The sequence below is a fragment of the Typopeltis vanoorti genome, chromosome 7 (assembly GCF_054136105.1).
Source record: "Typopeltis vanoorti isolate ZY-2024b chromosome 7, IOZ_Tvanoo_1.0, whole genome shotgun sequence".
Taxonomy (NCBI): domain Eukaryota; kingdom Metazoa; phylum Arthropoda; class Arachnida; order Uropygi; family Thelyphonidae; genus Typopeltis; species Typopeltis vanoorti.
This window is the reverse complement of record NC_143555.1, coordinates 132,036,233-132,062,611: the sequence shown is the minus strand read 5'-3', so window position 1 is coordinate 132,062,611 and position 26,379 is coordinate 132,036,233. Positions and strand designations below refer to the sequence as shown.

Genomic DNA, 26,379 nt, shown 5'->3' with positions numbered 1-26,379 from the left:
TATGTGTATGCTCCAGATAATGACCATAATGTGAAGGTCGAAATGTCAGGAAATTAAAAATTATTATTTATAACACAGTTGTAGAGTCCATAATTTGTCTAAAATGAATGCTGATCACCGTGTAACACTAAAGAAAGAGAACTTTTCATTGTTCTTCTTGGTTCTTGATGGAAACAACTTGGCCTCATTTAATAATTTATGATTTGCAGCCAGCATGGTTTTTATTATGTTGCTATTGTATAATGATGATTGCTTAGTATATCATTTTATTATGCACAAAAATGTGCATAATAAAATTAAGAAAATTATTTTTTCTCTCACTATATTCCCAACATTATTTAAGTTATTTCTCACTTTCATCATTAGATCCACATTATACATTGTGTGGTTCATATGCATAGTATATTTTATTGTTAGAGTATTGAAACAAATAGTGCTACATATATTATCTATAAAATAGTAATAAAGACTACAATTTTTAGAGACTACTATCTATCTGATGCCAGTCAGATAGATAGTTGAGTGAGCAATGCTGAATGTGGATCTAATGATGAAAGTGAGAAGTAACTTAAATAATGTTGGGAATATATTATGATTATTATTATTAATAATAATAATCATAATAATCATAATAGTGAGAGAAAAAATAATTTTCTTAATTTTATTATGCACATTTTTGTAAAAGAATCTAGAAGCATCCAGCAGTCATAACTGAGGATCAAGACTGAAGACAGATATAGCCAGTCTTAGACCTGAATGTGTTTTTCCTGTAAATAACAGATTTATTTTCTTGCATTTATGATCATCTTAAATTCTCAAACATGCATTTTAATAATAATAATCATAATAATACTGGCTGTTATTTAATCTGTCATAATGCATTTTGACATTTAATAATATTACTTTATTTTTCTTAGGGTGAAAAGTCAAAGTCTACTGAACAAGTTAAAGTCTCAAAAAGAGATGCAAGTGGTGATAAAAATGATCCAAAATCAACAGGCAAGTGGTGTGTGTGTGTAGGGGTGCTTTGTTGTTCACTGTTGCAATAAACTTTATTTTCTTGTAATCAGTATACACAGTGAAGTGGAGAGAAATGTCATAATGAAATAAAAATTTGCAATAGCATATAAGAGAGTGTGATCCAAAAAGTCTCACTGTTGGTAGAATTTAGACATGTTTTGAGACAGCTGATGAAGCTGTAGCAATATTACTTACTGTTGTCCTTGTATTTCCCACATTTAAATGATCTGACAGTAGTGAGTTACCCATAGTTTGGCATTGCATTGTCTACCTGCATAGCACTGCTACATGCTTTCTTGTGGCAAGAAAGTATGAAACTTTTTAAATCAAATCTTAAAACATCACCTTTGGTGAATACGTAAGTTTCTATGGATTAGCATTTTTGTAGAAAGTATTGAGATCACAAGTTTGTAGAAAATTTTTGGTATTGAGATCACATGTTTGTAGACATAAGTTTAATAAAATGAATAATATAACCCTACACGTTTCATAAGTCATTGGGCTTACATCGTCTAGGATACTAACAAGTTATATACAAAAAAGACTAGAAACCATTAATTACACAAACCAGATGTTATAAGAACTTCATAATTGGTACATACAAACAAGTAACCAGAATAAAAAAAATGTTAATTACTCTATACATATTGAAACAATGCTAGTTGTTACTATCACATTCTGTAGCATGGCACTTATATCCCAGGTCCACAGTAGTTAGATTTTTAATGAAAGCAGACCAAACTTGTTATAGGATTTAGCCTTGTTACATTGTGCGGGGATCTGCAACATTTCAGAAGCTTAACTTTCTTGTAAAATATTATGATCAATATATTGGTATTTTTGTTTTTGCAAACTACTTGATGGTCTGTGTTTGTTTTATGAGATCTGAAACCTGTCTTATTTTTTCAATGTCTTTTAACATGTTCTGACATGCAAATCTTCCCTATATAGCAAATGCAATAAAAACAATGAATCTTGTAAATGCCCGGTTTTTTCATGGGAAGATGTAGAAGTTTTGGTGGATTTAAGGACTTGGAGATTTTATACAATGGCAAAAAGTCCACTTTAATGTTGTAATCACAGAGCGACACTGCATCTTTGTATGTAACATTTCTGACATAAGGTGGAGTGATTGCATTCTTAAAATCTTGTTTATGTAAAGGAGCTGTTGGAGGTATATTAAGAATTTTGTTAATCATCTTGGGTTTACATCCATTGATGGCAAGAGTATGCCTCAGATAGTGCAGTTCTTCATTCCTTTTATTTGATGGACTAGAAATGTTGTATGTGCTATCTCATGTTTTAATCATGCGTATCTTTTGTAATGGATGATAGTGTGAAGTGGCACACCATCATCCATTTAAATATAGAACCTTCAGACATCAGTGAAAAGACAGTCTTTTTACCAATTTTTACCAATTTGATTATCTGAACAATGGATCCTTCCAAAGACTTTCCCACCAGGCACAGTCAGACTATTCAAACACTGTATGAAAACATTTTCTTCATATTTCAAGATAAATATTGGGAACAAAAAGATAGACTTGCAAATTGTTTCCCCCCTTTCACCAGCCCTGTCCAACCTTTTTATGGAAAACTTTGAAACCAACACTATTGAAAACTATCACAAGAAACCAAAAACTTGGTTTCTTGTGATAGTTTTTTGTTAATTCAATTTAAAGATTATCTGAACAGCTTGCATCCATACATAAAATTCACTCTTGAACTGGAAAATTGCAAAAAATTACCATTCCTTGATATTGCTCTCAAAATAAATGAAGAAGGAAAAAAGACCTTTTCAGTATACAAAACACCTACCACAGCTGGAATATTTTTACATGCTTCACACCATCATCCATTAGCATGTTAAATGAAAGGAATGAACTGCACTACCTGAGGCATACCCTCACCCTCAATGGCTATGAACCCAAGATTAACAAAATTTTTAACATGTCTCCATTACATAAACAAAATTTTAAGAATGAAGTCACTACCTTACGTCAGGAATGTTACAAAGTTGCAATGTTGCTCCATGATTACAACATTCTTTTTTGACATTGTATGAAATGTCTTGGTTCTTACATCCACCAACACCTCCATATCATCCCATGAAAAAATCAGGCATTTACAAGATTCATTGCTCTTGTAGTATTTGCTATGTAGGCTATAATTATCCAGTAGTGAACTAGAATGCAGCTATTTTGGAATGTTCCTGTGTTTTGACCTGATAACTGTCAGTTCCATAAACATAGAGAATAACTTTCTGTACAATCTTTAATCAAAAAACAAAAATCACAACAGTGAAGATATATTAATTTCTCAACATGAACTTAAACAAGAATGCACTGAGAAGCGTTATATTCCCCACGAATTGTTATACACTTGTTATAATGCTGCTGCATTGTTTGCAATTCTTTGAGTAATAAAAAGTCTTTCCATTGTTGCACAAACGAGTCCTCAGCTGCAGATATGACCTCATCACCTGTGATAAATTTTGTTTTCCTATCAAGAAAACAAAACAGATTTAAAGAAATCTGAGAATAGGAAATAGTCAGATGGGGCCAGGTCTGGCAAATAAGGTGAGTGAGGCAGACACTGAAAGCCCAAGTTGTGTATTGTCTGTTGGGTTTCATGAGTAGGTGCATTGTCCTGCAAGAGCAACACACCTTTGCTCAGTTTCCCATGTGTTTTTTCTTCAGTACCTCCTTCACTTCCTTCAGAGATGTTGAATAAACTACTGCTGTAACAGTTTTACCTTTTTTCAGGTACTTGGTAAGGATTATACCATCCATATCCTGAAAGACAGTGGCAAGAACCTTCCCCGCTGACTTTTGGGTTTGAAACGTCTTTGGCCATGGAGAACTTTTGTGTCTCCACTTCTCTGACTGCTGTTTGGCCTCTGGGTAATAGTGATGAAGCCATGTTTTATCAACAGTCACAATACAAGCCAAAAAATTTGCACCTGATTTCTCATAATGATCCAAAATCCCTTGAGATGGCAGCGCACGTTCTCTCTTTTGGTGGGCATTCAAACGTTTGGAGACCCACTTCACTGAGAGCTTCTGCATGTCCAAATGTTGGTGGATAATGACCCCAACTCATTTCCTGGATATCGCCAGAATCTTTGTAATGTTTTTGGCTGGTATTCGTCTATTATCAAGGATCATGGCATGCACTGCATCAATATTTTCTGGTGTGATCACTGTGGAATGTTTTCCTGATCTGTGGGCCTCTGTTATCTCAGGATACTCAGTTTTAAAATTGATCTGGCAACTGTTAAATATGCTGGGACACAATTCCCTGAAGTCTCACAGTTTGGTAAAACTAAGTTGCAGACTTCTTGCAGCACAAAAAACTTGATGGCAGCCCACACCTCTGTGTCTTTGAATTTCTTTAAAACCTCTGACTTGTCTTCTTATATATCCTAAAAGAAAAAGAACAAATTATTGCAATTTGATGAAACATGGGAGTTAGAGTTTTAAGATATGTTCTTTCTTGTGGTTATATCAGTTGCTTTAATATCATTTTTGTTCTAGGTGTTTATCAGAACTTTTCAGCTGTCCCCTTGTATATCAGAGATAAGTACTTCTCTCTTTACATCCATTATTCCAAACTGTTTAATTGTAGAAACCTCTGAACTACATTACTACTTCAGTGTAGAGGTAAAGCATTAGAGAAAATTATTTCCCTCTAGAAATTCTTCATTTAAGACTTCTGTATTCCTTTTATATAAATTGTACATAAAATTTATATGCATTATTTTTGGATATTATTGTTTTTAATTGCAAAATGTATTTCTCTTGCCAAAAACGTCTGCTTTCATGCAAACCTTGGTTTTATGATTACTGGTGTGACATTATCAAGCACCATTGATCAACAGTGTAGTTGTATTGTGTAATAGTTCAAATACATGATGGATAATGATACTAATTGCTGCTACAAGAACTCCATAATGCTGCTTAATTCATTTTACATGAAAAGAGTGAATGACCAAATGAATATGAATATTTCAGTGGTTTAGTATGTCTTCAGTTAATTTTCAGTATTGAGACCACATCTTTCTAAACACATACCAAGTTTATTAAAATAAATAATATAACCCAGAAGTTTCTTAAGTTGCTGGACTTACATAATCAGGGGTTAAAAATTTTTATAAAAAATATCCACTTCAGTTGAGACAATTTTTACATATACAGAGAAGAGTAAATAATGAAAGCATTTAAATATCTCCTTGCAAATTCTTTTTAAACTTTTCTGGACATGCTTTTCATTTAGTTGATTTTTGTTAAATGCATTCAAATGCATTATTGTATGACACCCCTTGAGGGTACATGTCAGGAATTTGATGATGATGATGACATAACAGATGTTATCAGAACTTCACAACTAGTACATACAAACAAAATGACCAGAAAAAAATTATTGTGTTAATTACTATGTATGCATTGGAACAGTGCTAGTTGTTGATGTCACCTTCTGTTGCATGATGCGTGTCATATCCTAGATCTGTGGTTGTTAGATTTTTGATGAAAGCAGATCAAACTTGGCATAGGATTAAGCCTTGGTTTTTGTAACATTGTGTGGGGATATGGAACATTTTTGAGGCTTCTTTAAATTTTCTTCTAAAATAATTATGATCACTATATGGCATTTCTGTTTCTTGACAAACTACTTGGTGGCCTGTGTTTGTTGTATAGAAGACTAATCATGCTGTCTTCTTTTTTCGATGTCTTTTATGTGTTCAAACATTCGGCTTTCCCCAGTCCATGCTGTCTAGCCTACATAGCAAATGCCACAAGAGCAGTGAATTTTGTAAACTCCAGGTTTTTCTTGGGAGGATGTGGAGATTTTGTTGGATGCAAGAACCTCGAGATCTTATATACATTGGCAAAAAAGTCACTTTAGTGTTGTAATTAGGAAGCAACATTGCAACTTTGTAACATTCTTGATCTAAGGCAATATAATTGCATTTTTGGAGCTGGTGGAGGCTATTAAGAATTTTTTAAAATTGTTTTTGGTTTGTACCAATTGAGGGTAAGAGTATGAGGTAGTGCAGTTCTTGTAGGCTCAAATTTGGTCTGCTTTCATTAAAAATCTAACAACCATGGACCTGGGCTATGACATTCATCATGTTACAGAACATGACAGGAACAACTAACGTTGTTCCTGCACATACAAAGTAATTAATACAATTTTTTTTCCCCTTCTGGTCACGTTTGTGTGTATTTACTAGTTCTGATAACATCTGTTATGTGTCATTAATTTTTTTCTAGTCTTTTTTTTTAATATAAGTTTTTGGTTCCCATGATGTTGTAAGTCCGATGACTTAAGAAGCTTGTTGAGTTATATTGTTTATTTTAATAAACTTGTTATATGTTTAGAAACATGTGGTCTTGATACTGAAAATTAATTGAAGAGTGAATGACTGCTTGTGAAAGAGAATGAATTCCACAACTGATCAAGGTACTTAATAAAGGTACTCCAATGTTATCAGATCTTATATTTCTATCTTCTAAGACATTTCTTAATTGTATCATTCTGCCCAGATTTTGGTAACTCTGGGTCTTTTTCCTGAAAAAAAAAATGCATTTGTTTTGCTAAACTTTGCTCTCCCATTCTGTTTAAGTGGGCATAGCTCTGTTCATACATTCTTGAATGTTAACAGTCACATTCTTTCCTAATATGATTAATTTATTGATGCCATCTGTTCACTCCTCTAACCATCCTTGGAACTTTGGTATCTGTGGTCTACAATCTTTGATCAAGTGTTTTATTTCTGATTGAGCTCTCAGATCCATATGATAAACTTGGTTTGAATACTGTCTTTTATATATACAGCCAGTTTAGTTTTGACTAATTTCTCTCTTATTAATCTGAATATAAATTTATTCAGTTTAATCCCTACTGTATCAATTTTGCTAATTCTGTTGTCTTTTTCTATATTTAATTTGCTGTCCACTAAAATTTGTGCCTAAATAGCTGAAATGTTTTACTTGTTCTATAGGTTCTCCATTCAGGATGCAGTTGATTTCATACCAAATTTATTACAGTTATTCAATTTAGGCAGGGCATCTGCAGACATGAAGTAGATTTATTTAGTTATCTGCATAAAGCAAAGAGTTGAGATTAACATCTGTTTATATTCATGTTTGTATTATATCGCACCATCATAACTCTGGCTGCTCCAGTCTAAACAATATAAGGGATTCACGACTCTCTTCTTGTGACCTGAGAGATCAGTTTGAATTTCTCTGTTTTGATATCAGGTTTAACACTTTGAGTCCCATCAATGTAAATATACATCGATCGTGCGTGAACCCAGAATCCCATCAATGTATATTTACATCGCTAAATTTAAAATTCTGAAAATAATAATATATGCTTGAAATTAATCATTAGACTGTACTGTAGTTAAATTTGAACCTTCAGCTTCATTATCCATGAGGATGGTTGACTTTTATCAATAAAAAAGGGAATTTATATTAGTATATCGTAATGCCTGCCTATTGGCTGCATCACGTACAATTGCACGTGACGCAGCCAATGTTTATATTCATGTTTATAGCTGATGTTTATATTCATGTTTGTATTATATCGCACATCATAACTCTGGCTGCTCCAGTCTAAACAATATAAGGGATTCACGACTCTCTTCTTGTGACCTGAGAGATCAGTTTGAATTTCTCTGTCACTGTGGACAGACCAGACCCAGTGGTGCCCAAAGCAGGGGGGTAAAATGGTTCTTGAGTGAACACGAATGAGAACAAATGCTCGCGGAAATACTCGATAATAAAGGATCTGAATTAGATGATTGGACAGATAGTGATCCAGAATAAGAGGAAGCAGATCTCCCCACAAATGCGAGCTCTGAATCAAGCAACAGTGACACAGAACTTCGAACAAGGTGTGACCGAATTCGAGGCCTTCTAGTGAGTCATGTTCATGATCACATACGAGATCGTGCCATTTCAAAAACTGAATTTCCTAATTATAATTTACCTCTTGACTTGTGGCCAATAGTGGATAATTATAGTGATGTACACCCCTATGTAAAATGATATTTTCATCGTAATAATAACACATAAATTTTATAATTTTCATTATTTATGTAATGTCTAAGCAATATTTTGTCTGAATTTATTGAATTTTGAACACTAAAGATGTTAAAATATAAATAGAAACTAATAAAAAAATTAACTTTTTATTTTTTTCAAAAACCTTGATTTCTTGCAACCTGTTTCTGGAGCCCATACCACATGTATAACTAAAATTTTTGTTCCAATTAGTTGTCAAAGATGCTAGCTAAAAGACAAAAAACAATTATTTGGATATTCCTTAGAAATACTGCACAGCAATTTTTTAAATAGACATAAGAGTTCTTTAAGTCTCAATAGGTCTAGGACTCAAAGTGTTAATGCCACTTTTCTACATAATGTAATCCATATAAGTGATGAATAACAGTGTAGAAAATGTGCATTCTTGTCACCTGAATTGACATGAAACCATCTTTCTGTACCTCCTTCAATTCTATTTGCCAGCTCACTTAAACATAGGCTGTATGTCATTTGGTACAATGTACCATTTACACCTTATAATTGTGATGTTTCAAACATCTTTCCTCTTGGCACCTTGTCATATGCCTTTTTCTAGATCTCGTCGTCATCCGGTAGCATCCTCTAGCAAGAGGGTTGCAGCAGATGAGCATTACTGCTCATCCAAACCAGGGAAAAAGTAGAAGCATAGTGGTTTCCCATTGCCTTCTATGCATGAAGAGATGAAAAAAGTAGAAACATTGAAAGAATCACCCCTAGCCCTCGATTACACTAATAGCATTGGGGGGGGGGGAGGAACAAGAAAGAAGAAAAGGATAGAAAGAAATAAGAGTAGGGACCATCCTATAGATAATATAACAGATGTATATTACATGAAATAAGGTATGGTCCAGCATCAGGTACCTCGGGTTTGCCACTCCCGTACTCACTAAAGTGAGCCCTTGAGGTCTTTTCTAGATCTACAAAACTTAAATATAGATCCTTGTTATAATCCCATGATTTCTTGACTATTTATCTTAAAGTGAAAATGCAATCCTGTTATCCAAACCTCCCTTCCATAATGTTTTTAGCCTTTAATCAAGTTTGCTCGCATGCATCTTACCAGGAAAATTCAGTAGGGAAATTACTCTTTAATTCTCACAATTAGTTTTATTTTCCTATTTACAGATGGGTACTCTTGAGAGCTCTAGTCCAGTCATCTATAGTTCAACCCTTTGACATTTGAGCATTTCCGGTCAGATATCTACTTTAGCTGCCTTTCTACATTTCCATTGTTATCGTTATTGCTGCTTTCAAGAAATACTTTTTTCTCAGTCTATTACTGTTGCTGAAGGCGAGAAAAACTTCAGACCTTTGGAAGGAGTATAATATATTGCATTGTACGAAGAATGTACGATAGATGCAGCATGTAGCTAAACAGCAGTGTATAAGAATGGTGTTTGGAAGAATGTACTGAAAATATATATTAATACATTCACTGGATTTGACACATCCTTATAAGAGGTTGGCGACAAGATGGTGCTGCTAACTTTGAAGATATAGAGCAGTTGATGAAAGCCATGAAAGAAAGAGCTCACAAATAAAGACTTATACATCTAGAACACAAAATATTGCATAAGAAGAAGAGAAAGAAAAAAGCAGAACACAAAGAAACTGATCCATCGGAAAAGTTTACATTGAAAAGACCTTATAGAGTTAGAAGGAGAAAAAAAAAAAACAATGTGAAGAAGAAGCTTATTCCTCAAAACAGTTTACAGTGAAAAATTTATCAGTCATTTGCTTCTGTTAATGTAGTGGTTTTGTTGTTTGACCCCCAACATGGAGTAAGGAAAGTAGGCAGAATAATGCAAATCTTGCATCATTCTGCAGATATCTCTTAAAGTAAAATCTGCATTTGCAGATTTTACTTTAAGAGAAATAATCTTAGTAATATAACAAAGATCTATATTAATTTTTAATCTTGCAAAAATATATATAATAAGACACTGAGAACTAACTGTTCAGAGTACTAAAACACAGTATCTAAATATATCATGACTCCACCCATGAAAGATTGTTGCAAAGCTATGGTACATTATTACTATGAGTGGGATAAGTTGTTTTTTTTTTTTTTGTTGTTGTTTTTCATTTTCATTTTATTATTCTTTAAAACTTAAAACATGTTTTGTATAATCCAGAAACCTGTCCCAGAAACCAAATATGAAACTTATCCATGCCACTTTGATAGAGACAGAAATTTTGCTTAATAGCTTTTGTGAAGGACCAGAAGGCATGATTTCCATTGGCACAAGTGGAAAGTTTGTTACATTTAGCCCCTTTTGAAGTCAGACTTAGACTTGTTAATAATTATCTTGCAAGTGGTATGCTGCATTGTAGGCTGTGAATGTATCTGGGGGTTTTGTCTCAATCACTTGCAGTATACTGTTTTATTGAACTGCCTTTGCACTCCTTTTGGAAAACCGTGTTTTGGATACTTTGTAGAAATATTCTGAATAGAATGGGGAATGCCCTTATACCAAAACAGTTTCTGTAACATGGTCACAACATGTATATGGATCTGGAGAACAGAAACAGTATTTCATGGAAAGAGGAAGTAAATCTTGTAAATCTGCCTGCTTCATGTTGTTGTAGTGTTAAATGATATAAGATTGTGAACGGCTGAGAAGTGAGTGTTCTGCTAGAGATGAAATTTTGTGAGGTTATGATCTGAATTACCAAGAATGAAGGTCACCTCAACAGTGCGGTTAAAACTGGTTAAAAGACCTGGAGTATTGGATGAGTGGAGAGAAATTTTAGATGTTCTGGTTTTGCTTGCAGGCAAATACTTAGCTCTTCCAGTTTGATCAGCAGAATTGGAAAAAGAATTGCTGCATAATACAGAATATAGCTTGAATAGTTAAGGATTGTGATTTGGTCAAAAATAGGAAATTGGATTAGATATCTGTAGATCAGGTTCCTTAGCTTGATGAACCTTTAAGGTTCTTTGCTGTTAAGTACTAACTTCATCCATTTCTTCTGTCTTGAGCTCTTTCAGTCTCCAGGATTCCCATCTCAGCTAACTCTTTTTTTTTGCAACAGTCTTACTCTAGATCACTTTCCATCAGGCTTCATATTGAATACTTGTTTAGCTATTTTCTTTTCATCCATTTTTTTTTTCCCTACATATCCAAGCCATCTTAATCTGCAAACTCTGGTTTCATCAGCTAGAAGTAGGGATCTACAGTTCATATAGGTCTTGATTATGTCTTCTCCATTCACCTGTTGTGCTATTTTGTACACTTCCATAGACTTTTCTGGGGATTTACTTTTCAGTGAACTGCAACACTTTTGTATCTTGGTCTGTTATGCTCCAGATTTCTGCTCCATATAATACAATAATTCTAATGATTGTCTTGTATATTTCTGTTTTTACTCTGCTTGACAGAATTTTGGAAGATAGTAAATGATGTAGTGAATGATACAATCTATTAGAGACATGTATTTCTAATTTGTATTTCTGTACTAATTTTATTATCTCAGGTAATCAATGTTCCAAGATATTTGAAGGAAACAGCACTTTTAAATTTCAAGTTATCAATGGTAAACTGGTCATTTTTGTCTTAAATGAGATTTCTATATGACTCTAAATATTCAGTTTTATCCTGGTTCATTTGTAATCCTAGTTTTTCAGCAGAAGTTTTGAGTTTTCTGAATATTATTCTAATGTCTTAGCATTTTCTCCAACTAGATATATATCATCTCTATATGCTAATACACTGCTTGGAAAGAAGTCGATGGATACCATAATGTGAGGAACAAACAGCCATGGTGTCCACCTTAATAAGATGTAGGACCTACTTTCGCTGCAGTGACTACAGCAATCATACAGGACATACTTTTCACAAGGTTACAATAGTGATTGATGGGATTTTGTACTTCTTGTAGGCATATAATGAGGTCCTGTACTATTGAGGGGCTGAATTCCTTTGACTCCCCCTGACACTCCAGTTCAACCCACAGATGTTCAAGAGGGTTGAGATCGGGGCTCTGTGGTTGGCCTCCACAGAACCCCAACCCCAACCACAACTAGATATATAAATACAAAATTAATGACGGAATACTATTAAAAAAGACTTTTAATAGTATAATTTTCACCTGTGTGTCACAGGCATCTTCAGTACATGTTAAGCTGAAATTAAACAACAACTGACAATTCCAAAAAGTGCCACCTAAGTAGCTAGTGTAAGATAACTAAAAAAGGTCAATATAATTTCCTAACAAAAAAAAAAGAAAAAAAAAAGCTATATATACAATAAAAAGTTAGGAAAGATTAGCTGATTTGTAAAGTACTATTTCCCATAAAGGGGATAGATGTAACCCATCAGATCTGTTTAAGTTATGAGAGCAGAGTAAAGTTTCACATGTTTCTTTATAAAGCCGTTCTATGAGGAACCGACTTTTGTGAAGGACTCTTGTTTTTTTTCCAATGGACTCTATGTCTGGTTAAGATGGCATGTTCTGCAAGTCCAGACTGTTCAGGTTTAAGGTACTGAATATAAGACTGGTGTTCTTCTAGTCGAATAGAGGCAGATCTTCCTGTTTGTCCGAAATAAGATAATCCACAAGAACAAGGAATCTGGTAGACACCTGTATAATTAAGATGTGGAAGCTTGTCCTTAGGAGAAGTAAGAAAGGTGGAGATTTTTCTGACTGGTCAAAAGGCAACAAAAATATTCAGTGGTTTTAAAACTTTTGCTATATGTTCACTAATGCCGTGTACATAAGGGATATGAATGCATGTTATTTCTTCTGTATTTGAAGAGGAAGACATATTAAAACTATTCAAAGCTCTTTTGATGAAGGAATTCTGGTATCCATTAGATAGAAAGGAAGAAGTAATATATTGCAGTCCTTTCTGTAAGAGATCATTTGAAGAGCAAAAGGAGTTGGCCCGATGAACCAGTGTTTTAATAGTTTCTACCTTTTGACTGGGATGGTGATGAGATTCAGCATGGATATAGTGGCCAGTATGAGTTTTATTTCTATAGACTGAGAAATGTAGGTTTCCATCTGGATGGGGAAGAATTAGAAGATCTAAAAAAAGGCTAACTGCTTATTTGTTTCTATTTCAAGGGTAAACTGGATTCTTGAATTAAGCACATTTAACTTAGTGAGAAACTGTTGAAGTTCATCAGAATAGCCATTCGAAATAGCAAAAATGTCATTGACATATCTGAACCAATGAGTAGATCTGGGAGAAATGTTGTCAAAGATACGTTTTTCGAAATGTTCCATAAAGAAGTTGGAGATAGCAGGAGAAAGAGGATTGCCCATTGCTGTTCCTTCAATTCCTGTTGAATTACTGCAACAGGAATTTCCTTCAGACATTATAAAAATATTTGATTTTGTAATACATTCTAGCTATTTTTCCTTTAAAAATAAGTTGTATCAACAAATTGAAGGAACAGCAACGGGCAATCCTCTTTCTCCTGCTATCTCCAACTTCTTTATGGAACATTTTGAAAAACGTATCTTTGACAACATTTCTCCCAGACCTACTCATTGGTTCAGATATGTCGATGACATTTTTGCTATTTGGAATGGCTCTTCTGATGAATTTCAACAGTTTCTCACTAAGTTAAATGCACTTCATCCAAGAATCCAGTTTACCCTTGAAATAGAAACAAATAAGCAGTTAGCCTTTTTAGATCTTCTAATTCTTCGCCATCCAGATGGAAACCTACATTTCTCAGTCTATAGAAATAAGACTCATACTGGCCACTATATCCATGCTGAATCTCATCACCATCCCAGTCAAAAGACAGGAACTATTAAAACACTGGTTCATCGGGCCAACTCCTTTTGTTCTTCAGACGATCTTACAGAAAGAACTGCAATATGTTACTTCTTCCTTTCTATCTAATGGATACCAGAATTCCTTCATCAAAAGAGCTTTGAGTAGTTTTAATATGTCTTCCTCTTCAAATACAGAAGAAATAACACGCATCCCTATCCCTTATGTACACGGCATTAGTGAAAGTTTTAAAACCACTGAATATTTTTGCTGCCTTTTGACCGGTCAGAAAAATCTCCACCTTTCTTACTTCTCCTGAGGACAAGCTTCCACATCTTAATTATCCAGGTATCTACCAGATTCTTTGCTCTTGTGGATCTTATTTCACACAAACAGGAAGATCTGCCTCTATTCGATTAGAAGAACACCAGTCTTATATTCAGTACCTTAAACCTGAACAGTCTGGATTGCAGAACATGCCATCTTGACCAGACATAGAGTCCATTGGAAAAAGACAAGAGTCCACAAAAGTCGGTTCCTCATAGAATGGCTTTATAAAGAAACATGTGAAACTTTACTCCACTCTCCTATTTATGATTTTTTGAATTGTCAGTTATTATTTAATTTCAGCTTAACATGTACTGAAGATGCCTGACACACAGGCGAAAATTATACTATTAAAAAAATCTTTTTTACGTGAGATTTTCCATCATTAATTTTGTATTTATATGTCTACTCACGGTATTCCCTTACTACAAACTAGACATATATCATCTCTATATGTTAATACACTGCTTGGAAAGAAGTCGATGGATACCATAGTGTGAGAAACAAACATCCATGGTGTCCATCTTAATATGATGTAGGACCTAGTTTCGCTGCAATGACTGCAGCAATCATACAGGATACTTTTCACAAGGGTACAATAATGATTGATGGGAATTTTGTACTTCTTCTAGGCATGTAATGAGGTTCTGGACTATTGAGGGGCTGATGTCCTTTGACCCCCCCCCACCTCCCCCGACACTCTAGTTCAACCCACAGATGTTCAAGAGGGTTGAGATCGGGGCTCTGTGGAGGCCAACCAAATGTGGTGAAGGTCTTGTTAAAAAACCACATAGTTGCAGCAGCAGCAGCTTTATGACATGGTGCAGATTTGTGTTCCACCAGATGATGTCTGGAATTCTGCATTCAATGTGTTGGCTGATATATGGTGGATTTTACGTATTATCCTTCATATCACCCTATGGTCACATGATGATCACATAAAGAGACACCCTATGGTAACATAAAGAGACAATGGTCAGCTCTGTAGAAATACCACAAATTAGGAAGCATTGCATTGTCCAGAATGTTCAGATACCTCTCAGCATTCAGTGTTCATGGTACCACAGAGGTCCCAGGCCAAGCCATGAGAAACAGAACAATACCATCACACCACCACCTCCGAATTTCATAGTTGGGGGTTACACGCTCTGGTAAGAGACATTCACTGGGCATCTGCCATACCCATCCATCTTCTTAGTAGAGGGTGTAGTATGATTTGTCACTCCATAGCACACAGCTTTACAAGCTTCCACATCTCACAGTACATGCCCTTTGTACCATTAAAGATGACACTACATATTGGTTTGGATGGGACTTGCATATTGCAGTCCTACCATGGAAATCCATGTTGTGAGCCTCAGTTCTGAATGTTTTTGTGCAGATATGTGTTCCTGTCAATGCCTGGAAATCTGAATTCAGTGTGTTGGCTGATGAATGGTGGTTTTTATATATTATCCTTCGTATCGCCCTATGGTCGCATTCAGTGAGTGTGGTTGGTCATCCATTTCCGGTAGCACTTGCAGTTGACTTCCTGCTTTTCCATCTCAGTATGTTATCACCGAGTGTCGACCTGGGATGCCTCAATTTATTCACAATTTGCCTAACAGATAGGCCTGCAATATAGCATTCTATCACAATCCCTCTTTCAAACTCCACCAGGTCCCTTCTTGCAGCCATTTCACCCGGACACAGTTGCACTGACTTGGAAGCATCATATTTCTCCAGTTTATACCAGCTGCAAAGACGTGACTCGTTACAAGGTACGATGAACCTTGCTCATGGGGATGTCTGTTGACTTTTTTTTTCTCCAAGCAGTGCAACTGTGTCCGGATGAAATGGCTGCAAGAAGGGACCTGATGACTACTTCATGACTAGGCTACTTGCATATAGAGGCCAATGACTTCACATTAATAGCCATGGTATCCAATGATGCAAGCACACACACATCCATCCTGGTGTGTATAAATCTATACATTATGGAAACAAACATTATGGAAACCCAGACCAAGAAGTGATACCACTGTTTAAGTAACGCAAAAGTTTTATATATCCCATATACAATAATACAACACCTTACAATGCTTTGCATTATGATGATCTACTCTTACATTGCTATTCAATTATGATCATTGCTATTTATACAACACTGCATTCACTCATATTACAATTTTTGTAGTGAGACAATGCTACTGTGAATCAACCGATGCACACTTTTCATGAAGTCAGTTTATTTATATCATTGTTTCTTGATAATTCAATGTTTCACTATGAATTATAAACTGTTTATAAGTATTTTATTATTTTTAATAATGGCTATTGTTTTGTCACAAACAAAAATAAAATGAAGCAAAATGTGCTATACTTGTTAATGCTACAATTATCTCTAAACATGACAATTTGTTTTTCAACAATTTAATTGTGAAAAACTTTTAATGGTATGGACTCACAGAACCCTGCATATCCACTTCACCAACATATGTGGTCTCAACTCCAACCTTGGTCTCCAACTCCACTATTATCTGCAGCTCAACTATTATCTCCAACTCAACTCCAACATATGTGGTCTCAACTCCGCTATTATCTGCAGTCCACCAAACCCCACCTACTCTTTGTTTGAGATTTGAGTTTACAGAAACTCAAATCTCACCTTTCCCCAGCGCTATCCATCTCAACCTTTCAAACTATACACTGTTTAACTCCTTTCGACCCAAGGGTGGCATCTGTGCATATATCCACTCTGACATACCCTGCCAGAGAGCACCTAACCTAGAATCGTCCAACTTTGACCTTCTTTGATTGAAAATATCCCTCCCCAACTCAGTCAAATTCATCTGTTGTCTCTATTGCTCTCCTAATACCACCAACCACGCTGAGCTCTTTAATTTCCTCCCCATAAAAGTTGCTTTTCTCCAGTCCCACTCTCCTAACAGTGAAATCATCCTCCTTGGTGATTTTAATGTCCATAACATCAACTGGCTTTCCTCTTCTAGTTGTACAGATCCTGCAGGCAGAGATGCCGAAACATTTGCCATCACTAATGACCATACACAAATTGTTCACAAGCCGACCAGAATATCAGATAACCCGACTCACTTCCCAAATACCCTAGATCTCTTCCTTACCAGTGGCCCTTCCATATTTACATCATATGCAGTGAGCTCCCTGGGCAATTCTGACCACAACCTTAGTGCTCATCTCTTCTCCCATGCAACAACTCACAGTCACACCCACACAAGAGTAGTTTGGCATTATAACATTGCCAAATGGGACAGTCTCTGAGACTACTATGCTTCATTCCCATGGTTCAACTATTATTTCCGGTCTTCCAGTCCAAGCATATGCACTGAATGTATCACCAAAGTAATTCTCACTGGCATGAAAGCATACATTTCCCACACTTCTCTGAACTGCCGTCCCCTATCTAAACCCTGGTTCTCCAAAAGATGTTCCAAGGCTGTACAAATGAAAAATCAGGCATACCACAACTGGCTCAAATGAAGAACTCCATCCTCCTTTAATGCCTATACTGAAGCCTGAAATAGAAGCAAGAAAATTATCGATGTTTCCAAAACAAAATTTGAACTGGCAAAAAGCAGGAAACTTGCAGCAAGAGACCAAAAGCAGCCATGCCTTTTGGTCTCTTGCCAAAGCAATTGGTTGTAACTTTTGCCCTACTCTATTCCCACCCCTATCATACCCAGATGGCTCAATTGCAACATCACCCACAGAAAAAGCTAATCTCTTGGCTTCACACTTTGCCTCCAATGCATGCATATGACAATGGCAAACGCACCCCAGTCATTCCAACTGCCCAACATACAATGTCCCCTTATCCTTTTGCCAGAAAGCGATCATAAGCCTGTTGTCTAAATTAGACACAAAAAAGGATCCTGGCCCTAGTGACATTCCTTTAATTGTCCTGAAGGTCTGTGCAGTGGAACTGACTCCTATCCTATGCCACACACTCTCATATATACTCTACTGGTATATATCCCAAAGCCTGGAAATTGGCCTATATTCAACCCATTCCTAAAAAAGGGTGACAAATCTCACTCACCTCAGTCCTATTTAAAGTGATAGAGAAAAACTATCAATTCTCAACTCCTACTCTGCCTTGAAGGTACCCAGCTTTCCATCTGGATGCACACTGTGTGTTGTAGATGGCTCCCTATCCTCTCACCATCCAACTAATGCTGTGGTCTCACAGGGTTCAGTTCTCTCACCGACCCTCTTCCTTCTGTATATCAGTGAACTACTTCAGTTGACCTCCAACCCAATACACAGTTTTGCATGACAGCACATTGCACTCCTCCCTTTCATTTTTTAAACCTTATCCTACACAACTCACTTCAACCCACAGAACATCAACCACAACTTCCCTTAATTCTGACCTCCAAGCCATCCTCCAATGGGGCTCAGATAACCTTGTCAACTTCAACGCTAGTAAAACCCTGTTCTGTCTTATTTCCCACAAAAAAGAACCATTTTCCCCCAGTATTATTTTTGATAACACTCAAATTCCCAGACAAGATGAGATTTCTCTTCTTGGAATTACCTTGACATCAGGCCTCTCCTGGCATAAACACATCACAACCATTGCATCCTCAGCTTCCAAAAAACTAGGATTTCTCTTTCACTCAAGACGTTACTTCAACTCTGAACAGCTGTTAACCTTATACAAATCACATATCTGCCCATCTATTGAATACTGTTCTCACATTTGGAGTGGGGCTCCTAAAAGCTCCCTCAAAATGCTTGCCTCAATACAGAGGAGAGCAATTAGACTGATAAATGACCCATCTCTTACCACTTCACTCCTCTCACTTTCACACAGATATTTAGTCTCTGCAATTTGTATATTCTATAAATATTTCCATGAAAAATGTTCATCTGAAACAGCATCAATAATTCCCCCACTCTGTACTAAGCCCATTGGGACACGTACAGCCACAGCCCAACATCCTTTCACAGTACACCTTGAAACTCACAGAACAAGTTTCTTTTCCTCCTCCTTCATCCCTGCTACTGCTGTACTGTGGAACAGTCTTCCCCCTGATGTATTTCCCAAGGAATACAATATACAAGCTTTTAAATCAAATGTCAACAAATTTCTCCTTTCCCAACCCACTATCCGTATTATACAGTACTAAAGTCTACTATAGGTTGACCAGCCAACCTCTCGTATATGGGCCCAACATAAAAAAAAGAAAAGACTAATGACCAAACTGAGCCTGTGTAGCTCAGTGGATGTGGCGTTTGCACACTACGGCACTTGGCCGCACGAAGGAAGACTTGGTTTTGAGCGGTCAAGTGCTAGTTGGCGAACTAGAGGAAATTTTTCTAAGCCTTTTTTCGACGAGTTCCCGAGTTAGTCGATCTCTGGCACGGGCAAGCGGGTTTTTCCTCCCAGAAACTCGGGTTTTTCGTCCCGTAAACTCAAGAAAATCAACCGTAGAACCCACATTATTTCAGACATTAAATATATTGTGTTAGGGTTAGGGACCACGAGATGGCGGCACATTTGAGCCATCTCTCTTCACTGTGTACTGCTTAATTAGTGATAGCCTTGGGCCATCTATCTCTGATTGGTACCAGTGGAGATTGAACTGCCCACTCAGTCTCCAAAAGTTAGATAAGGCTAAATGGCCTCGCCTACTCCCCATATACGGGAATAAAAAGGCGTTAGCTGATTTTTTTATTTTTTTATTTTTTATTTTTTTTTTAATGACCAAACTGATTGGCATGTTTTTCCATAAGCCGAGCTATTCAGGATAATTTTTTTGTTTACAAAATTATTCTGAATTTTTTGTTTGCTTATCTAACATGTAAAAATGCTTTATTTACATAATTTTCTATATTCTAATGCAAGAAGTATCAGGAACAAGGAGAGAAATTTTTGGCAATAGTTAGTGCAACCTTGCCAAAATTTAAAAGCATTAATGAGACTTGGTTAACAGCAGAGGATGCAATTACAGGGATAGAATGTTGAAGGGTTTAGTATTTTCATGGAAGGTAAAAATGATAGGATGGGGGGGGGGCTGATTATAGAGATGAATTCAGCCAAAAAGAATAGAAGGCTGGCATTAGGGTAACTGTTCTTTTGAAAAAGTCTTGAGATGAGATTGAGGCCAATAAGACAAAATATATGGTTGGTTGCTACTATAGACCAGAAGGTTTCCAGGATGATCAGGATGACATGCATAAGAAAATTATTACAAGTAGTGCAGGCCAAGTAATTATTATGGGAGACTTCAATTGTGGAGATATAGATTAGAAGGAAAAAAGTTTATATGCAGGAAGGAAACGGAATTTATACACCTACTGAGAGATAATTACTTGAGACAGCATGTAATGGAGGGGACTGGGAGTATTTGAAAATAACTTAACATGATAACCACAGTAATTGATTTTAATGAAATAAAGGTACAAATATTTCATACTGAAATTAACAGTACATCATCAGTGTAGAACAAACATTTAAAAGGAATGGAATACAAAGTACAGAACAGTCAGTGAATTACCAATTAAAATTGTTGCCGTGTGCTAGAAAATGAATATTAATAAAATATTATTAAATAATTCTTAAAAACTATTTCTTTGATGGTTTCATAAGATAAGAATCTCCCAAACTTTTGGGAGAGCATTTCGATTCAGATTTGGCTGATGCAAAAGGGCTTCACAACTTCCTTTGAAAAGGCGTTCATATTTAAACTTGCATCTGTGGAGAAGACAATATTTCTACCATAAAGTGTTTAGTGTCAATACTATGTTGTGCCAGACCAGACTTTTGAGGTTTCACGTATTCGATATAATACTGATGTTCCTTCATTCTTTTTTCCACAGAATGTAAATGTAATTTAACATACTTTGGACAAACAGGCCGTTCTGTGGAAAAGAGATTAAATTATTAAAGATTATTAAATTTCTGGATGCAGCCAAATTAATAATTTCTTTCTATTAATATTTGTCTCTTCATGAAGGCTTTGATTTCCAATATATATATTTTTTATATTAACTCTTTTCCAAGATTTATTTCCAATTTTTGCTTTGAAATCTAATAAAATTATTATATCCTGTCATGGAATTTTTTTAAGGATTAGTTCCAGTTTTTCATAGAATTCATCTTTTATTTTCTGTGGGGGTGTGTGTTTACATTAATAAAAGTTATCTTGAACCATTTTGCTTGTACTCTTAGCTTGTTTATTCTTTTATTCATAGCTTAAAATTCAATTAGAGATGACCATAATTTTTTTTCTAATGATGAAACTTGTTCCAAATTCATGTTTATCAGAGTTATTTCTACCATAAAGTAGTAAAAGGTTATCTTACTTTAAACCTTATCCTGTCCAACATGCCTATTGAATTTATACTGTATCCATTTTATATCTATTTAATTATTGTACAAGTTCTTGAAATGCTTTGACTCTGTACAAGTTTGTCACATTGCATGAACCTCTTCGAAATCCATTATTCCAAGGCTTGGGTTGATATCCATTTAAGTCCATCCAGTGAGGATTACTTGGTACTTGTTTTGTGACCCCCCCCCCTCCCCTGTGACCTGTCTTTCTTTGCTTGGATGGCCCTGCTGGTAGCAGTTCCTCTCAGGGGCCGTATAGCTCACAGGATCACAGGAATTCTCAAGCCTCCCACCACGACAAGGTGTAGACACCATGAGGGGGGTATCTATAGGTCATTGTGCACATAATTTGTGTTCTACAAATGTTGAAGTGAAGGTGAAGGGCTTTTTATGGATTTTTTTGAAGGTGGGTTGATTTTTAATTAAGTGACACTATCTATTTTGAGTTTGACATTTTAGTATTTAAGAGGTGAAGAGAAAAAAAAAACATGTAGACATTGCTTCCTGCATACCACTATATAGCCTTCCTTTAGGCATGATGATCCGGCAGTTTAAATGATAGTAAGATTACATACCAGCTGATTGGGAAACAGTAAAGCAATTCTGTGGCCAGCCTGTGAGAGTTGCTTTACTGCTGTGCTTTTGAAGAACGATGAGGTTTACTTGACCATGTGAGGGGATGCATGTTGTGCATCACCGGTCCATTAGTGATCCAAATTGTTAGCAGTTAAAATTCACTTTAATTTATGGATCTGACAGTTGGGTTAGATATAAAACAGATGATCAAACAGTTTGGTCATCTGTTTAATTTCTAATCCTCTTATATGAGTGACCACATGTATGAAAGTGTTCTGAGAAAAATTAGAGAAGAGAAGATACCTTTAACAGCACCATGGTAAAAGCAATGATATTGGTAAAGAACGTGACAGTATTAACATTCAAGAATATGTAAGTAAAGCTAAATTAAATAGTGTGGTGACTTGTTTTAATGTTTTTTTTTTCATAGAAGACAAGAGATTCATAAAGTAGGTATTTGAAGAAAAATGGTGGGGAAGGGCCTAAAGAAGACCTAGACATTGAGGCAGTTAGAATGGAAAAGTATGAACTAATCACATTAGAAATCCAACAGATAATAAAAGAAATTAGATTACTGATGTAAAACTATGATGTAATAATCTTAATTGCACTATAGTACTATAGACTTAAGGGTATATGCCAGAAAACAATGTTGAACAATTAGCTTTATTAAATGTTCATTTTGCATAACATAACTATCACTTGATAAACTTATGGATTCCTTAAAAAAAATAAATAAATAAATAAATAGCACTTATTTGATTTTAATTTTATGTAGCACTCACTTTTATGTCATTTTCAATTTCCTGTGTCATGTTTTCTTGGTATTTAGATTCCATTTAGTTAACTGGTTGATACATAACTTATAATTGTATAATATGATTTTTTAGTTAAGTAATGTGTATTTAATTAAGAAAATTAATTTCAGATAAACCTAATGAAGATAAAAAAAGGAATAGTAATAAACAGGTGTCTAATGACTCAGATGATCAGAAAAGCAAAGATAAAAGAAAACCTACTCCTGAGAAAAGTTCAGTTAACCAACCAGATGACAACACAGAAGGTTCAACTGTTAAGCAGGATTCAAGTACTGGATCTCTTCCAAAAGCAATGAGTGAGGGATCTACTCTGCAAGTAAGTTCTCCATATGTGTGTGTGTGCACGTGTGCTACAGTTTCACTTTTAATAATCATCTATCTACAGGGAAAAGTATTTATTAAACGTAATTAATTTTCACACTATATAGGTTCCTCAATGAAAAATCTTTTTGCATTCAAGATCTACCATAATTTTTAGCAGAAATGTTATGGTGAATGTATTTTTGAAGTGCCAAATTATGATGCTCTCATTTTCCGAGTGAGAATTGCTCCAAAATTTTTCAACCTGTAGGGAGGGATTCTGCCACCTCTGTGTGAGTTGGTTATTCTTACAAGTGTTTCTTGTGCATAACCAGATTTATACACAGATTCTTTTCTATGAAATGCTATATCTTGCTTTTTTATGAGAAGTTGCATAGTAGATGCTCATAGAAGTTGCTTAGATAAATATTTAACCCAGCATTAGTAAGGTGGGGTGACACAGACCCCAAAGATTTTAAATTGACTATAATTGTGACATCCCACCTTACTAATGCCCAGTTAAAGATGATGATGAACGTTCATGTAATGAACATCTTATGTTTTGCTCTCTCTCTTACTTTTAATCTGTTATTATAAACTGCTCAATGATAGTATCAGTAAACAAAGTTTTTATATTGTGTTTTCAAGGCATTCATTCTTAATGAAAAATTAGCTAAGTGTGCTACAGTTTTTTGTATTACAGAAAGACAAATCAAGAGTTCATAATTATTGCATTCACAGTGACAGCTGCACAGGCTCAAAGGAATTAGCATTGCTGTCATATAGTATACTTTAATATACTGAGTTCTCTCAAACAGTGTGATCAGCATTTTTACTTCAGCATAATTACTTATCAGCATTTTTTCATGTGAATAAAGAAATGGCTTCAACCTTTGGTTGTTTTCATTTGCCTTAATAATTATCCCACAGGCATGCCCTTTTAATTTTTTTTTTTTTTTTTTTAAATTCCACTTAAAGGTTCCACCTAAAGCAAGCATGTTATTATTGCGGGTATGTACCAGGGTTTGATAATGTGGGAACCAGGTTGTTGAAAAAAATAATCCCTGCCTATTGCCTAATACTATTTATGAACATCCATAACATACTGATTTGATCATGAATGATTTTTGCAGCAGATTATTCAGACTGGATTTAATCAAATTGTATTCTTCAGTAAATTCATTCACATTATTTTTCTCTGATACAGTAATTCAGCTAATCTAGTACAAGTGTGGGATTCCTTAAAACTAAATTGAATAGCTATAATAAATTTAGTTTAATCCTTTATCCAAGTGTAAGCAAACAAAGGTTGTGCCTGAAAATATCTTCAGGACTGAGGTAAGGTGGTACAACACCAGCACTATGTATAGCAGTATCCATGTCTGCAAGGAGATGTGCTTTGCATTATGGGAGATACTGAGACAAGGAGTGATGAGAGCTTGGTCCACCTTTGCTCAGAGTTGCCTGGTGTTATACCACCTTACCTCAGTCCTGAAAATATTTTCAGGTGCAAACTTTGTTTGCTTACACTTGGATAAAGGATTAAACTAAATTTATTATAGTCTAACCAAGTGCAAAATAAACTTCCAATAAATTGAATAGCTGCTTAATGAATTTAGTATGAAGATTTGCGATAAAAAGTGGAAAACTATGAACATAGCATACTAATTTGATCATGAATGATTTTCACAGCAGATTATTCATACATTATTTAATATAGTTTAACTCTCCTTTCCTTCTTAAGAACAAAGACAGATTTAATCAAATTGTATTCTCTAGTAAATTCATTCACGTTATTTTTCTCTGACAGGTGTGTTTTTGTACAAGTATCCAGTAATTCAACTAATCTAGTGCAAGTGCAGGATTCCTTAACTAAATTGAATGACTGCTTAATGAATTTGGTATGAAGAGTTGCAATAAAAAGAGAAAAACTATGAAAATTGGCAGGGCAGTGAAAACATCAGATGCACCCTAAATATTTCTGCTGTTTAGACAATTTTTTGTGAAGATGGCAAATTAAATATGGAAATAGACAGCAGAATTAGTAATCTGGTATGGTAGGAATCAGCTGAATAAATAAATTTATATGGAATAAGAGAGAAATTTTATCAAAACAAATTGGCACAAAACATCATTTCAAACCAATTTTAGCTTATGAATTGTAGATCTGTGTGAGAAATAAAACATAATGAAACAGGCTGTTGAAGTTATATTGATAAAGACATTAATTGATGAAGTTGATATACCAACTTCATACAATTGATGAAGATATTAGCCTCTATATACAAGTAGCCCATTTGTGATGATAATACTACATATGCAAATTTTGTTTGCTTATGCTTGGATAAGGGCAACATCAAACCATAAAAGCCAACCCAAACAAATAGACTACCACAAGTTTAGGAAATATTTGAATACAAAATTATCCATAAGTTACTAAGGAAAAGAATTCCAGAAGACTACAAAGTTTTAGGATACAAAAACTAAGAGAAACAGTGCAGGCAAAAACCAGCTTGAAAAAAATAGAGAAAGACTTAAATTTTAAACAGTCAATTCCATCTGCTTTACAGAATCAAAATGAAGAAAAATATACTAATAGAAGGAAAATGGATAGAAGAAATAGGACATGCCCTTAAGAAAATGAGTAAAGGTAAAGCCTCAGGACTTGATCATGTTAAGGCTGAAGAAATCCAACAAGGTAGACCAATTATTTTCAAAGCCTTGGCTGCCAGATTCACATTGTAGTACTTCAAAGACCATGCCTCAAAAACCATACTTCTATTCAAAATAAAGGAACAAGGAATAAAAAAACTATCATCCAATCTGTCTACTCTCGCATATATATAAAATCATGAACAGAGTAATACTGAACAGAATCCAAAACACTCTCGAAGACAACTCCAATAAAGAGCAGGCAGGATTCAGAACAGGCTTATCTACAATAGATCATATCCAGGTCATTTCACAACTAACAGAAAAATGCAGAGAATACCAAATCCCTCTGTTTCCTCTTTATTGATTTTAAAAAAGCATTTGATACCATAGAACACAATGCAGTCATCAGTGCCTTACTGGAAATAAATGTGGACCCTACTTACATCCACACGATAAAAGAAATAGACCTAACAAAATTCAGACCACACAAATAACACTATT

The 26,379-nt window shown here is 35.1% G+C and overlaps 1 protein-coding gene across 2 annotated transcripts in view; it reads left to right on the top strand.

Moving 5' to 3' along the window:
• LOC150105074 (Golgi-pH regulating cation channel) overlaps nucleotides 1-26,379 on the top strand; it is a 450,265-nt gene that overhangs the window by 102,124 nt on the left and 321,762 nt on the right. For both annotated transcript variants that reach the window (XM_090395474.1, XM_090395473.1), the window contains exons 7-8: nucleotides 918-999; nucleotides 23,034-23,239. In XM_090395474.1, coding sequence (XP_090251600.1) covers nucleotides 918-999; nucleotides 23,034-23,239 — 288 coding nt within the window. The remainder of the gene's footprint in view (nucleotides 1-917; nucleotides 1,000-23,033; nucleotides 23,240-26,379) is intronic.